Raw genomic sequence first — 15498 nt, 5'->3', positions numbered from 1 at the left:
AAAGACATCAATCATCACAACACACACCTTCACTCACTCACTCTCTCTTTCTCACCCTCTTTCTCTCTCACATACACACGTGCAAGCACGCATACATACACACACACATGTCCATTTCATATAGACGTACATACATCTTTCACTTTCTTTCTCTGTTCTTTCTCTGTTCTTTTCGCTTTCTCTTCTTTCAATTTCTGCTCTCTTCAAATAAAATGTTTTCGGATACAACTGCTTACAAAAATAGGGATTAATGTATAATTTCTTTCTATGTTCATAATTTTTTGTTTACAATATTGGGAAGAATATGCCACCAAAGAAAAGACTTAATCTCTCCAGAAATAAGTTTAAAGCAAGGAGGATTGTAGAAAACTGTAGGTGAGAGTCTGAAAAGAGAAGCTAGATGAGATTTTCTCAATATCAGCAAATGCATGTTGCAGCACTTAATGCCGGATCATTAAATCAATGTTTTAATGATTAGACAGAGGTCCAATAGAATAGCTCTGAGAAGTAGGCTACGTACAAATTCGTTCTTCACAACACCTGAAGCTGTTTTCAGATATGATCCATCCCATTCTTATAAAAATAATAACTCTGTCTAAATTGATGTGCTAAACAAAAATTAACTTTTCTGTAGAGCTTTAAAATTTTCAAATGAAACAAATGGTGTGTGCTGCTCAGGCGGTCAGGTAACATTGCCAGCATTACCAGCTCCTTCTCAACCTCTTATGGATCTTCTAGAAGGCATTTCCATCCAGTCAAAGGATTTTCTGAACAATATCAGACAATACAACTCTGCAAATGATATCGTTTGTTGCATCTAAGAAGATAGATAAACATGAATTTATGACGATGTCAAAGTTCAAGGGTGAGTCTATCACCTAATTGGTTCCCTGTTACCCACAAATGAACAACCACAGTTCCTCCAAATTTACTTTATGAGTGATATAGGACAACAAGCTCGAAGGAGGTGTCAACATTTCAGATGATGGGTCGTGTTAGACACTGTGCCAACTGCTGCAAAAGAGAGTATATCTAATGACAGCTTCTTGGTGCATTCAAAAATCACATAACCCCCACAGGTTAGAGCCTGAAATAATCCAAACAGATGCATAGCATGTTGCTTAGTCGAATTAGCCCATCATTTACTCCACAAATGTTTTGTTGTCAATGCTGCGCTTTCCCATTTCACCTGTCTCAACATAACTGTAATATATTATATACAAACTATGCCATTTTAATCCTGAGCAATGCCAGGTGTCTCTGCTAGTATATATATATATGCATACACACACATGCTTGTGTAGAATTTGCCTTCATCTATATCTATTTCTTTCTATAGTCTGCTTTTCTCTCCAACTGTTTCCCCAAAACATTGGGAAGCTTAATTCACAGCGATGTAGCTTGTAGCATGATGTGTGTGTAGTGCACTCTGGTTGTGTGCATTTTGAAGTGTTGGGGTGCACACAATTTATCAAATTGCAATAGTATGTCACTTTGTATGACTAATGCAACATGTGCATAAATTACTGTGCAGCAGCGTTGATTGGTTTAGGAGGAGGGTTGGGTAAGAGGTTATTGTTGATCAATACAAGTATTGATATTAAACTGTAGTAGTTCATAGGATGCGGATAGTGATGGTGGTTGCGTAGTCCCAGGTCACCCTGATCCACTTGTCCTATCATGCACAAAGTAGGTAGCCGAGTTTTGACATATTCACATCTCTACACACTTTGACATGCAGCAAAAGAATGTATGAGATGCAATGGACATTTTGTACTCTCCCAGTGTGGCAGTCCCGATATATTGTATGTTCTCAGTGTGGCAGTCTCGACATAGACTCTCTTCACTGTTTCATTGATTTCTGAAGGTGTTGTATACTCCAATATTGTAGGGGTCAACAGTCCTACAATAACTTTCTTCTCCATCTCTCTCCTTAAAGGAGCTTTTTTTACAGTCCTGCCTTCTTCTCTAAGTCATGCAAAATTAAGCACCTCTTTCTCAGTTTCTCTCTTTGTCTTCCTTTCTCTCTCTCTCTCTCTCTCTCTCTCTCTCTCACATGCACATACACACACTCTCTCTAACTCTTTCTCTCTTCCATACATCAGGGTGTCATCCAAGTTGAGAGGAAGCTAGGTGGGCGCCTCCTCGACAAACCAAAACAGATTCCATTCCAAGATGGCGGAAATAACCTGTATCTTACTATTGAAGAACTTTCCTCTGGATGGAGAAGTAAATTAGCTGCTAATTACCAGGTGAGTTAATTACTTTCCCCACAGCTCTCCCTCTTCACCTCACCTCACCTTTTACTTTGTGATGGTGGTGGTGGAGATTTCTGGTGTTTTATTTACATAAATCATTCTCTATTTAATTCTTGTTGTTTAGCCCCAGGTCAGTCCTGATCAAGTAGATTTATGATCAAGGATCTTCCAGTTCTGACGATCCCATCTTTTATTTAAGCATCTATCTTGGACTACATTATCTAATGTATAGTAATTGGTATTAGTGGCTATAATTGTTGTTGTTGAGTTCCATGGGACCTTTCCTAAGCCTACCCTGTCCACAGGTTCTCTTCACAATTAGAGATCAGCACTTCTTTATGCAGCTGTCCTCACCCATATGCATCACATGACCAAACCAGTGCAGTCTTCTCTTGCATACTACAGCTGATGCTGTTTATACCCAATTGTTCTCTTAAGGCACTTCCTGTTTGTATATGTACATCATCATCATCATCGTCATTATCATCGTTTAATGTCTCTTTTCCATGCTGGCATGGGTTGGACAGTTTGACAGGAGCTGGGCAGCTGAAGAGTTGCCCTGACACTCCATATCTGTTTTGGCATGGTTTCTACGGCTGGATGTCCTTTCTAATACCAATCACTTTACAGAGTGTACTGGGAGCTTTTATGCAACACCTGCACAGGTGTGTTTATGTGGTACCAGCACCCATGAGCCCACAAGATTAGGATCGCTCAGCTGAAGAGGGATGTAGAGGACATACCTGTATGCAAGGAGAGCCCTGATTTTACTTTGCTTGAAGTGTCTTCTCCAGCACAACAAACTGTTGGAAATCTTGGTCCCATGTCATCCCCTCTGTGAGGCCCAATATCTGAAGATCCTTTCTCATCACTTCGTCCCACATCTTCCTAGGTATACCCTTTGTCTTATACTCTGAACTGAAATTCTTTTAAATGATATTTGGATTAACTTGTCATACACAAAGAATTACCTGGAATTCTGGTTGTTTGATATATTTAACCAAATTCATTTAACACTGAGTTCTTCATAGGTATCTGCCTGGATTTATTAATCCCTTTTACTTCTTATATAATAACGTGTGTATCATGCTCTTCCTATTTACCATTCCAACAGGAAATTCCGTTCCGCCATATCTGGAGTGGTAACCAGAACAACCTCCACTGCTCGTTCTCCCTGGAACTCCTCGACAGATCCCATCACAAGATCAGTTGTAAGATCCAAGTTTACCAGAAAGCTATTCTCAGTAACAGGCAACTTCTTCATGTTTTCACAAATCTCAAAGACGTAAGTACTCTACAAACCATATTCCTCGTTTGCCTTCTTCTTCCTCGTCTGATTGTTGTTGTTGATGTTGTTTAGCCCAGGGGCAGTCCCCTACTTCAATCCTTTGGGTCAGAGACATTCAGTCTTTAACCATGTGTCTTTGTGATTCTGTAGTTATTCAAATTTGAGTACTGTTGAGTGTGATCCAAGGCAGATTTAGCTATTTTTAGCACGTTCTGCAACAACATAGTTTGTTATTGTTGTTTAGCTCTCCAGAGGCACTTCTTCCCCCCCCCACCTCATTCCTTTGAGCAGTAACCTTAGGGTCAAAGGTATTCAATCTATAATCATATGCCTTTGTAATTTGTAGTTTTTCATATTTGGAAATGATTAGGTGTCATCTGAGGCAAATTTAGCTGTTATTTCTAGCATGCTCAACAACGTCATAGCTCGTTGTTGTTGTTGTTCTTGTTCTTGTTCTTGTTGCTGCTGCTGTTGTTGAGCTCCGGGGCTACCCTGTAAAAGTAAACATTCTATCTGTGACAATCCCTTTTCATTTCAGACACAGGATATAAAAGTTTTTCATTCTTGCAAATGATTCGGCATGAAGTAACTGCCAGCAGAATGCACAAAAATTTGAAGAATTGTTATTGCCGCTGGTGCAAGAATTAAGTGAAGAATGGGATAAAATAAAGTTCTTTTATTTAGTATTTAGTCAATAAAGATGTTTAATGGAATGAGTACTTCCTCCAAGTTCAACTTTACTTTCCTCCATCTGGCATTGATAAAATAAAGTAGTAGTGAAATACTGGGGAAGATTTAATATTCCTATAAAATATCCTAGATGTCAATGAAATTATGAAAGAAGACTAATACTAACTTTACCTTTCATCCTTTCAGGATTGATAAAATCAAGTGCTAAGTCAAGTACTGGGGTCAAAGGTGTCAATTAATCCCCTTTCTTAAAATGATGACAATGTGCTTAAAATTAGAAACCATTATTATTATTTTGGTTTGGCTCAGGTTCGGTCTTATTCCTGGTAGGAATTATGTGGATAGTGGGTTACTGCCTGTAACTTTAGGTATCCACAAGTTTTCAGCAGTCTTTCAAGTGGTTTGAACCCTCCTGATAATCAATCCTTGCTCTCCTTAAGAGACAAACTTTCTGTAGGATTTCTACCAGGTATTCTGTTTCAATCTCCTTCAACCATTTGTCTATATCTTGGTTTACTGTTCCTAATGCACCAATTATTATAGGTATGACCTTTACTGTTCTCATGCTCCAAATTCTTCCTATTTCAAATTTTAAGGGATTGTATTTTCTTTGTCTTTTACCTCTTTCTTTATGATCCTGGACTCAAACAAGCATAATGGGTCAATGATTTAGCAACTTTGCTTTTCTTTACCTATAATTGTTATATCTGATCTATTATTTTCTAACTTCGTGTCCATTTGAATAGCAAAGTCCCACAAAATCTTACATTTCTTCAATTCCAGTACTCATTCAACTCGGTGATTGTACCATATGTTTCCAGCTTCAAATCCCCATTTCTGGCACAGTTCCCAGTGTAAAACATTTACAACCTGGTCATGCCTCCATTTCTTATATTCTTCCCGTGCCAACTTGGAGTATTCTTCCACAATGTGTGCCACTGTCTCATTCCAAGTTTCACAGGCTCTACATTTTCCTGACACATTCTCTCCATTTATATTTTTTCTCAAGTTGTTTGTTTTTATTGCTTGATCTTGGGCTGCTACAATTAGGCTCTCTGTTTCTTTTCTTAATTCCTCCTTTTTTTTAACTAAGCCAAGGATCTTGTTCCACTTCTGTCTTCAGTGATTCTCCAAAATTGGCCAGGCAGAGGTTTCTCTTTGATCTGTCTGACATACTCTTTTTGTATTTTGTTCTTGTCCTTTTCTCCTATTATGTGCTTCATCACCTGTCTTTGGTAGATTCTGTCTTCATTAACTGTCTCTAGTATTTTTTTCTCTGCTGCTCTGTAAATACTCTACTAGACTTCTTCTTTCCATCTGTACACATTCTTCCAATGCTATTAAGTCTCTTCCACTCTGGTCTCTCTTCAAGTATAACCAGTTGATATCATACATCATGATATCAACATGGGTTCCATACATCAACAACTTCCTAATTTTTCTGTCAAGTTTCTTCATATCATTTTTGGTCAAGTCTATAATTCCAACACCATATCTATTAAGGGTACTGCTCTTGAATTTATTGCTTCAATAAAATTTTTGGAATTCAGCTTTAGCTACAATTATTTTCTGACTCTCTTTGTGTGCACCCTAACGGTAATTTGTTTCTTTTTTTTTTTAATCTTGTCTGCTTCCAGTATTCCCAAATATTTATTCCATTGTCCTTTTTTGACTGCTCTCATTGTTTGACCATTTGGCATTTCAATTCCCTGGTTTCTTTCAAATCTTCCTAGTTTCGTTTTCAATATATTGCACTTTCCTATTCCAAATTCCATACCTACATCATTTGAGAAATTGTGAATAGTATGTACAAGACTTTTAAGCTGTTTCTCATTTTTCACATAAACCTTTATATCATCCATGAAAAGGAGATGATTTATCTGACCATTTCCTTTTCCCAAATCATAAGCAATTTTAGCTTTTTGTAGTATCATAGTGAGTGGTATCAAGACCAATATGAATAACAATGGAGATAAGCTTTCACCTTGGAATATTCCATGTCTGATGTTCACTTCTCTGAGTCTTTGTTTTCCTCCGATCAATTTCAGCATTCCAATGTTTCATACTTTCATTCAGCATTTTCTCCATGTTTTTTTCTTCTATTCCAAACATGCTCATCGTTTTACTCATCCATCTGTATGGTACCATGTCGTATGCGTTTTGTAATCTAGCTATGCTACATTCAGTTCCGTCAATCTGCATCTGCAATTTCTATAATTTTATTGACTAAAAAGTGTTCTCTTGTTGCCCTACTTTGTTTCCTGAATCCTTTCTGTTCTTCTGGAAGTAGACTGTTACTTTCCAGATGGTTTTATAACTCTTCCACCAAGGCACGAGCTATAAGCTTCCACATAAGTGGTAAACAGGTGATAGGTCGAAAATTTGATGCCAAGTTCCCTTTCAAAGGATCCTTGAAGCATAGTAGCATTCATCCAGGCAGGGGCATGACCTTGTTGCAGGTAGTCTTCCAGTTGCATAATGATCCTATCATGAAAATGTTGTAATGTTCTTCAGCCAAATAGCCTTGTACTCCATCTGGACCTAGGCCTTTTCAATTTGCTATTTTTTAAAACTTCTGTCTCATTCTACATAGATTAATTCTGACGTCCTTCTGTCTTTATACTGTTGCAAGTGGACTTTCCACCTTTGTCAGCCACTCCACACTTTCTTTATGTCCCGCTGGCCTGTTCCACAGCTTCTCCTAAGTTCTTTGCTTTCATCAACATCTGGAATCAGTTCCTGGTGTTGGCCTCCTATTTCCTCAAATAGATGCCTTCTATTTGATTAGAACAGTCTATTCTGTTTAAAACCTTTGCATTTGGTTTCATATCTTTTCAATTTGGCCTTTAACGTTGTCACCTTTTGTATCAATTTCTCATGTACTGTTTGGTTTCCCCTTTCTTTTCACCTGCACTGTCCACTCAATTTTCTGATCACAACCTCATTCTTAAGCTCTCCTCTCATTATCCTTTTCAATTGTCCCAGTTCTTGCCGTGTCTTTTCCAGCTTCATTTGTATACTCATCCTCAAGTCTGATTCTTTCTTTTCATTTGCTTTTAGATCTTCAGTTTTTCACTTGTAGCCTACCATGTTAGCTGCAACATTAGCAGCAGCAGCTATGATTAGCTGATTTGTTTCACTGATTGTTTCTCTTTTAATCAGGCTTAAAGCATCATTTACTCTGCCTGTGGCTTTCCTCACTTGTTTTCTGTCCATAAATCCTACATTTGGTGGTACTTCATTGTTCCTATCAGACATTTTACCTCGCAACATTTCTAAAATCTCCTTCTCTCCATCATTCCAGTCTTGTGCAGTACTTACTCTCACTTGTCCACCTAGATCGTCTTCATCAGTTTCTTTATCAGTATTCTTTGGTATTTTCCGGTTTCCATCTGTTTCATGTTCTTCATCTCTTACTGCTTTCTGCTGTTTCCTCTCTCCTTTTGCTCTTTTTGTTATTGTGTCTCTGAATTTCTTCAATCTCTACTCCCATAATCCAGTTGTTCCTACAGATTGCTTTTACTTGGTCTATCAGTTACTGGGTGAATGCTTCAAAACCTCCTTTTTTATCCCATATTCTCTTCATTCAATTCATGAAGTCTCTTTTATTTGGCTCACTTCCCAGCCAGCATTCTATTACTGTTTTGTTTACATGTTTTTCCTTTTCCATTGTTTTTCTTTTGCACTTTTGACTGCAATTTTGGTCCTGGTGATGACCTTCCGGAACTTGATCATACTCCCTGCCTGTCATGCGGGACACCTTCACTGTTAACAATTCCAGTCCTTTTAGTATAGTTGTGATCATTATTACGCCTGCCAGGAGAAACGGCTCAAGACCTTCCACCTAAGAAGCCTCCGACACATACTCAGCACCCTCTGGCAAGACAAAGTAACCAATACTGACGTTCTGTCTCGTGCTGGCCTCCCCACCATGCTCACCTTACTAAGACAATGTCGGCTTCGCTGGCTTGGCCACGTTCGCCATATGGAGGATGGTCGGATCCCAAAGGATGTCCTTTACGGAGAGCTTGTCGCAGGGCAGAGAAACATTGGCCGCCCAAATCTGAGGTACAGGGACGTGTGCAGGAGGGATATGAAGGCACTTGGTATCAACACCAATTCCTGGAAGGATCTCGCAGCCGACCGAACCAGCTGGAGAGGCACTCTTCACAAACAACTGCAGACCGGCAAAGAGAATTTGATGGTGGCAGCAGCTGAAAACCGAGCCCGCAGAAAAGAAATGACAGCCAACAGACCGGATTCAACGTATAGGTGTGGCCTCTGCAAACGAGACTGCCACTCTTGTATCGGTCTCTACAGCCACAGGAGGCATTGCAAAAACTGAATAGACAACTCAACGGACGGATGACATCATCCATGGCCAGCCATTGCCGACAGAGGCCTTAAAAAGATCATTATTTAATTTTGACATCACTCATTTGTAATGCTAGCCAAGGTTGCAAGAGTCCACGCCTACCTTCGTGTACACTGATTTTAGTGCTAGTCTCATTCAATTCATTGTTTTATATCTTTGCATTTGACATTTTCACTCCTGAGAATTTTAGTGCTTTAATTGAGTCACCTTGTCTAGAGGGGTTACCAACCAAGGCTAAAGGGACCCCTCCTCCCAAAAGACTGGCTTAACCCATCCAGATGCCAAAATTATTATTATTATTATTATTATTATTGTTATTAAAAAAAGGATTGACGTAACTCTTCACGAAGGTAAATAGTCAAAACGAAGAGCGCGATTTTAGATGTTTTATTTTTTGAACAACATTTCGACAGAACGTCTGTCTTTCTCAAGTTCAAACCAAAAGGTGATTGAAAATTCAAAATTTCAGAAACCAAACGTAAACTATGAACGTGAGTAATCAGCGACCATACGTTGATAGAATGACATCATCAGCTTTTGTCAGTTTTTTTAATAAGCAGAAAGAAAGAAAGAAAAAGGAAGACGACAGAAAAAGAAAAGAAAAAGAGAGAAAGAAGAATATTCAATCAAACAGTTTTGTATAAATTTGATGATATTCTCCTGTCATCTTATTCATTCCTTCAGGGCGTGATGTCAATAACCCGCAAACATATTTCTCCTCATACATTCTGAGAAGTGAAAGTGGGGTACATTCAGGATATTTTTTGAGAATGTGCACTTTCAAATCTTCTTCAAAATTGCAGCCGCTTGAAACGAAATGTTCAGAAAGTTCTGTTGAACTACTGTTCTTGTGCCTGACGTCGAATCTGTGCCCATTAAACCTTTTGTTTAATTGTTCCGTTGTACAGTCAACATAAATCAAGTTATGTTTCGTGCATTCTGCACCGTACACTAAATGGGAATCTTTGCAGGTTCCCCCTTCTGTATAAATCATAACATTTCTATTATGATTTTTGATGGTATTCACTTCACTCATGTTGTTGCACAATGAACAGGGCTTACCTCTCTTGCGGCTGTTCTTTAAGGTACAGCGTGTAGATACTCCAATGTTCGTTTTCTTGGAGTCAGATATAGAGGTCAATAATTCTTTTATGTTCTTATTCCGTCGAAAGGCTACAATGGGCGGCTGAGGAAATGTTTGTTTGAAACTGGGATATTTTTTCACCACATGTTGGTAACTTTCATGCAACACTTTTGAAATGCCAGCGAAACGTCGGTGCCAGTTAATCACTAGTAGAAAGAATTGTTATTATTAAGGCTAAGTAGAATCATTAATGTGTCAGGCAAAATGCTTCGTGGCATTTTGTCTATCTTTACATTCTGAATTCAAAATCTGCCGAGGATGACTTTGTCTTTCATCCTTTTGTGGTCAATAAAATAAGTACCAATTCAAGGCTAGGGTTGATGTAATCAACTTGCCCGCTTCCCATAAATTTCAGACTTTGTGTTTATAGTAAGAAAGAATTATTATTATTAAGGCACAGGAGTGACTGTGTGGTAGGTAGCTTGTTTACCAGCCACATGATTCCAGGTTCATTCCCACTGCATGGCACCTTGGGCAAGTGTCTTCTACTATAGCCTCGGGCCGACCAAAGCCTTGTGAGTGGATTTGGTAGATGGAAACTGAAAGAAGTCCGTCATATATATATATATATATATATATATATATATGTGTGTGTGTGTGTGTGTGTCTGTGTTTGTCTCCCACCATCACTTGACATCCGATGGTGGTGTGTCTATAAAAGAATAGGCAGCGAACTGGCAGAATAGTTAGTCGCTACGGTCTGAGTTCAAATTCTGCTGAGGTCATCTTGGCTTTTCATCCTTTCGGGGTCGATAAATTAAGTACCAGTGAAACACTGGGTTTGATGTTATCGACTAGTCCCCTCCCCCAAAATTTCAGGCCTTGTGCCTATAGTAGAAAGGATTATTATTATTATTATTATTATTATTATTATTATTATTATTATTATTATTGATAGACATCAGAAAAATTCCTTGTAGTAATCTTCCAATTCTTTACATTCTGAGTTCAAATCCCATTCGCCAGCTTTACTTTGTACTCTTCCAGAGTTGATAAAACACCCTTCAATTAATAAGGTAACTGTTACCAACTAAGCCCCTTCAGACCTTATATCAACACTGGAAACAGCTATCAATGGTCCTGTTGCTGTTGTTTTATAATTGTTGTTTTATTATCACTTTGTTGCTGTGGTTGTCAAGTTTCAATTTGAAAAATAATCAAAAAGTGTGGAGAGGAGGTTCTTCTTCCTAGCAAAATACATTGCATAGTGGATGAGAGTGGCAAGCATGATCCCAGTGAACAGGCTTTTGGGAGGTCTTGCCCCCCACCCCACCCTACCTTGTGGAGAATTTTCTTTGAATTTATTTTTTTTACCTAATTTTGTCTTCGCTATTTCCTTTATGTATACAATTTTTTTAATGTAATCGCACAGTATGTTATCCTGTACTGGCCATGATCTGTTTTGTAAATCCAAGGCTAACGAAGAAGGCATTGTTATTTTTATTATAATTGTATTATTATTATTATTATTATTATTATTATTATTATTATTATTATTATTATTATTATATTGAGGTCAATGTAATAAACTTTCCCCATCCCCTCGAACTTGTGGCCAAAATCTGAAACTTAAGGCAGTGAGCTGGCAGAATACTTAGCGACATTTCGTCCATCTTTATGTTCTCAGTTCAAATTTTGCTGAGGTTGACTTTGCCTTTCATCCTTTTAGAGTCAATGAAATAAGTACCAGTTGTGCTACTGGGGTTGATGTAATCAACCTAACCCCTCCTCCTCCTAAATTTCAGACCTTGTGCCTACAGTAGAAATAATTTCTATACTATTAGTGAGGGAGACAACAGTGCATGCCATCAAAGTGATACTGGGGTAAAATATATGAAGCCCAATATACCCATCATGACTACCCGTCTGATAAGGGTACACCAGGCACATGCATCACAAACATATGTGTGTGACATGGTGATATGATATCAAGATAAACAGCACATGACCTTGCAGGTGGGGCCCGGTTAGAATTTTTTCAGGTTGAGTGGCCCATTCTGCTTAAAATGTTCCTGAAAAAAGGGTTGATTAAGGATGTTTCCAGAGGTGAATTGTTCAAACCCCAAAGAATTCCTCTCAACACATGGCTATGATGCTTCCCCACTGCTCCTGCTCATGATCAGAAATGCACATATCAGCCACTAAGGGACATGCTCAACTGACAAGCAGATTTGTGGTATTGTGCAGGATATTTGCAGTAGCCTGTCTTTTATATCAAGATAAAACATGTACATGATAATATTTCCAATCAGTTAAAATGAGAAGCCATGAGAGGCGGTGCCTGATATTGCATCAGAGCATTTATTATTATTATTATTATTATTATTATTATTATTATTATTATTATTATTATTATTATTATTATTACCAAGGCGGTGAGCTGGGAGAATCAATAGCATGCCAGGCATTTCGTTCATTTTTACATTGTGAGTTCAAATTCTACTAATGTCAGCAAGTACCAGTCAAGCACTGGGATCGATGTAATCGATTACCCCCCCCCCTCAAAATTTCAAGACTTGTGCCTATAATAGAAAGGATCATTATTATTATTATTATTATTATTATTATTATTATTATTATTATTATTGGGGAGTTGATCAGAATTCTTACAGATTTATACACCAATACCTCCCCAGCAGCAGGTCTTGGGCGTTTTGTTAAAACCTGACAGATCCAACCATTGACATGTCTGACCACAGCCAACATCTTCCAAAAAGAGAGAAAGAAAAAGACAAGATGGAGGGGGAAAAGAAAGGGGGAGTAAGGAGGAGTGAGAGAGAAAATATAAGTGAAGAGAATGTAAGAGAGAGAGGGAGAGAAATAAAGCAGAGAGAGAGAGAAGAATTGGAGAAATACTGGTCTGGTACTTTAACAGCTCCTTTAATAATGAAACTCAATATTGACCAGGATTTGAACTCGACAGCTGACGGTCAAAATGAGCATCACAAAGTATTCTTTATCCAATGTTGTTTATATAGACATAAATGTCATAACTTTTAGTGCTGACTTTGAAATTTATGGAAAATCTGTGAAGAATCTTAAAAATAAAAACATCACACTGCTAACACACAAGCAAGACAAGTTATTAATTTGTAAAACTTTAATATAGTTGGTAGTATATTATGTTTGCAAAACAAAATACTGTTTCTTTGCCAGAAATTGTGTGTACCATTTGCCACATATATATTGATCTACCCAATTGTGCTACACTGCTTAACTTCGTAGATATTTAATCAATGCATTCATAGATAGTTGATGGGTTGGATGTGGTACTGATGAAAGAGCAATAACTTTTGAAATATGCATATACACTCATCATCTATTTTTCTATCTTTGATTGCGTTGTTTGCATAGGCGTATTCATATACAAAATATAACTTTCAATGTTTGGCCAAGTTGAGGAAGAAGCCAGGGTTGACAATGTTGAGAGTTACAATCCCTTCTGAAGGTGTTTATACATTAAGTTTCTATAAATTCTGTACTGGTGTTGTGTAAAAAGCAGCTGTGTTGGTCCCACATAGAAAGCATTTGTGCTGACATCATCTTTTAGATGCTTTATAAGCACCTGTACTGGTCCCACATAAAAAGTACCTGTGCTGGTACCCTGTAAAAAGCACTTATGCTGGTACCCTGTAAAAGGCACCTGTAATGGTACCATGTAAAAAGCACATGTGCTGGTGCCACATAAAATGCACCCAGTACACTCAGTAAAGTGGCTGGCATTAAGGAACAGCATCCAGCTGTAGAAACCATGGCAAAACAGACAATCAGAACTTGGTGAAGTTCTTCAGCTTGTCAGCTGCTGTCAAACCATTCAGAGACTATCCAACTCATTCAGCATGGAAAATGAAATGATGATGGTGATCAATAACACTTCCATTTGACAAATAACTGATCTCTCAGACATAAAATTCCTCAGGTTTTGAAGTGAAGAAACATTCAATATTACTGTTTATTTCTTCACAATTAATAAACTATTTCCCCTCTAAATAATGTTGCAATAATCTGAAAAGATGACAGTGAGATAGAGCAAGGTTCGGAGAGTAAGGAAAATTAGGCAAAACTTCCATATTCAGTGCCATATTCTTTTCTTGAGTAACTTGAGTCATTTACGAATGATCAATGATGAGTGCTTTTTCTGGAAATTTGTGCATAAAGCTTCCCATTGGCAATAATACTTCCCTGCATTGACTGTTTTATTACACAGTTCATGATGAACAACTCCCTGCATATGCCACCGAATACAGAGCATGACTTGTTTTAGGTGTTGTCTTAGTTTGATGATGGATTCTTCTTTTTCGTTGGATGCTAACCATTGTTTTTGTTGAATAAGATTAAAATCAAACCATTTTCATCTCTTTTGATGACTCTACCCAAGAAAAATTTGGTAACAAGTCTGCTTTTCATTAATAAGCAGAGGGCAGCCAGATGATGAGAGACCCACTGACCAGGTTTAGACCCTTGTCCTTGTTTATGGGGGTGTTTTATGATTAAAGTGTGACTTGAATTGATCTGTTTCGTTAATTTTCATGCAATTTGCTTTGGATTATCCTCAACTACAGTTTGCAGCAGCGGTTCAGTATTGAAGAAATTGATGGTCCGGATCAAAGGGAGTTTGCGAGAGAAATATTTACCAAGTAAAACTAGCCAAACCATGTCCAGACTCTTAAAATCTCCATTTCCATAGACAGAACAAGTCATTTCCATTGCTGAAGTGCCCCATTTTGAATTCACACAACATAGAGTGTCTGACATGGACCTGATCTAAACCCATGTTAAAAGGGTAAAATTGATATGAATTTAACCACTATGGTATAAGTTAATTGATAGCGATAAAAAGCACATCAAAATCTAAAATTGATGGCTATTTTACTGTAAGTGTTGAGAAAGTACAGTCAATATGTAACAGGCTTTCTCTCCAGCATTATATATATATATCAAAATAAGCAACAAGGATATCCAGAGGTAATGCAGTATGATCGTTTCATGCAACTCCATTTAATTGAACATTATACTAATGTGTTCATCTGTTTTAATTTAATTCTATGTCTTTATGCATCTGAGGATTGCTCTGCATTTAAATTGATGTAATAATTGCATTGTTCAATTAAATGGAGTTGCTTGAAACGATTGTACTGCATTACCTCTGGATATCCTTGTTGTGTATTTTGATTCTAATCACCTTATTTTGAAATTGTATGGATAATACTGTACTGAATTCTGGTGCCTCAACTTAAGTACCATATTCATCTGAATCTAAATTTTTGCTGAACTCATATATATATATGTGTGTGTGTGTATGTATGTATATATATAAACAATATTGAACACACATACACAAGGCATGTGTATTGCCATTTCATGGGAAGGTTGCAATTTATAGGCATGAGAGAACATTTTCTCATCAATACGCCAGGTGTAAAAACACCTAGAAATCATAGATAAGCTAGATAACTCATGCCTGGTCCCATTGCAGGAGTGGTAGACATTCATGTTTTGTCATCTTTGTAACTTATCAATATCATATACCCAAACTGATGCCAGATTATCTGCAAAATGGTGTGAGAACCATGTGCTGGTATGTCCCAACAATTTATACTACAGAAAAATTTCAAATATGAATTAGAAGCAACCCAAGTAATATAAACAATATCGAACACATATACACAAGGTTATGTGTATTACCAGTGTTTTTACACCAGGCGTATTGACAAGAAAATTTTCTCTCATGCCTATAAATCAC

General features: G+C 37.6%; 2 protein-coding genes across 4 annotated transcripts in view; one reads left to right on the top strand and one right to left on the bottom strand.

The window, feature by feature from the left end:
* Positions 1–15498, bottom strand: part of LOC149130325 (uncharacterized) — a 179790-nt gene that overhangs the window by 115069 nt on the left and 49223 nt on the right. The gene's annotated exons all lie outside the window — the stretch shown is intronic.
* LOC149130326 (netrin receptor UNC5B-b-like) overlaps positions 1–15498 on the top strand; it is a 64536-nt gene that overhangs the window by 30429 nt on the left and 18609 nt on the right. Inside the window, 2 exon segments of the mRNA XM_089345701.1 lie at positions 2106–2252; positions 3373–3543. Of these exon segments, the coding sequence (XP_089201827.1) occupies positions 2106–2252; positions 3373–3543 (318 nt within the window).

Source organism: Octopus bimaculoides, chromosome 29 (genome assembly GCF_046866305.1).
Source record: "Octopus bimaculoides isolate indiv1 chromosome 29, ASM4686630v1, whole genome shotgun sequence".
In the NCBI taxonomy this organism is placed as follows: Eukaryota; Metazoa; Mollusca; class Cephalopoda; order Octopoda; family Octopodidae; genus Octopus; species Octopus bimaculoides.
The sequence above is the reverse complement of the archived record's forward strand: the minus strand, read 5'-3'. Positions and strand labels throughout refer to the sequence as shown.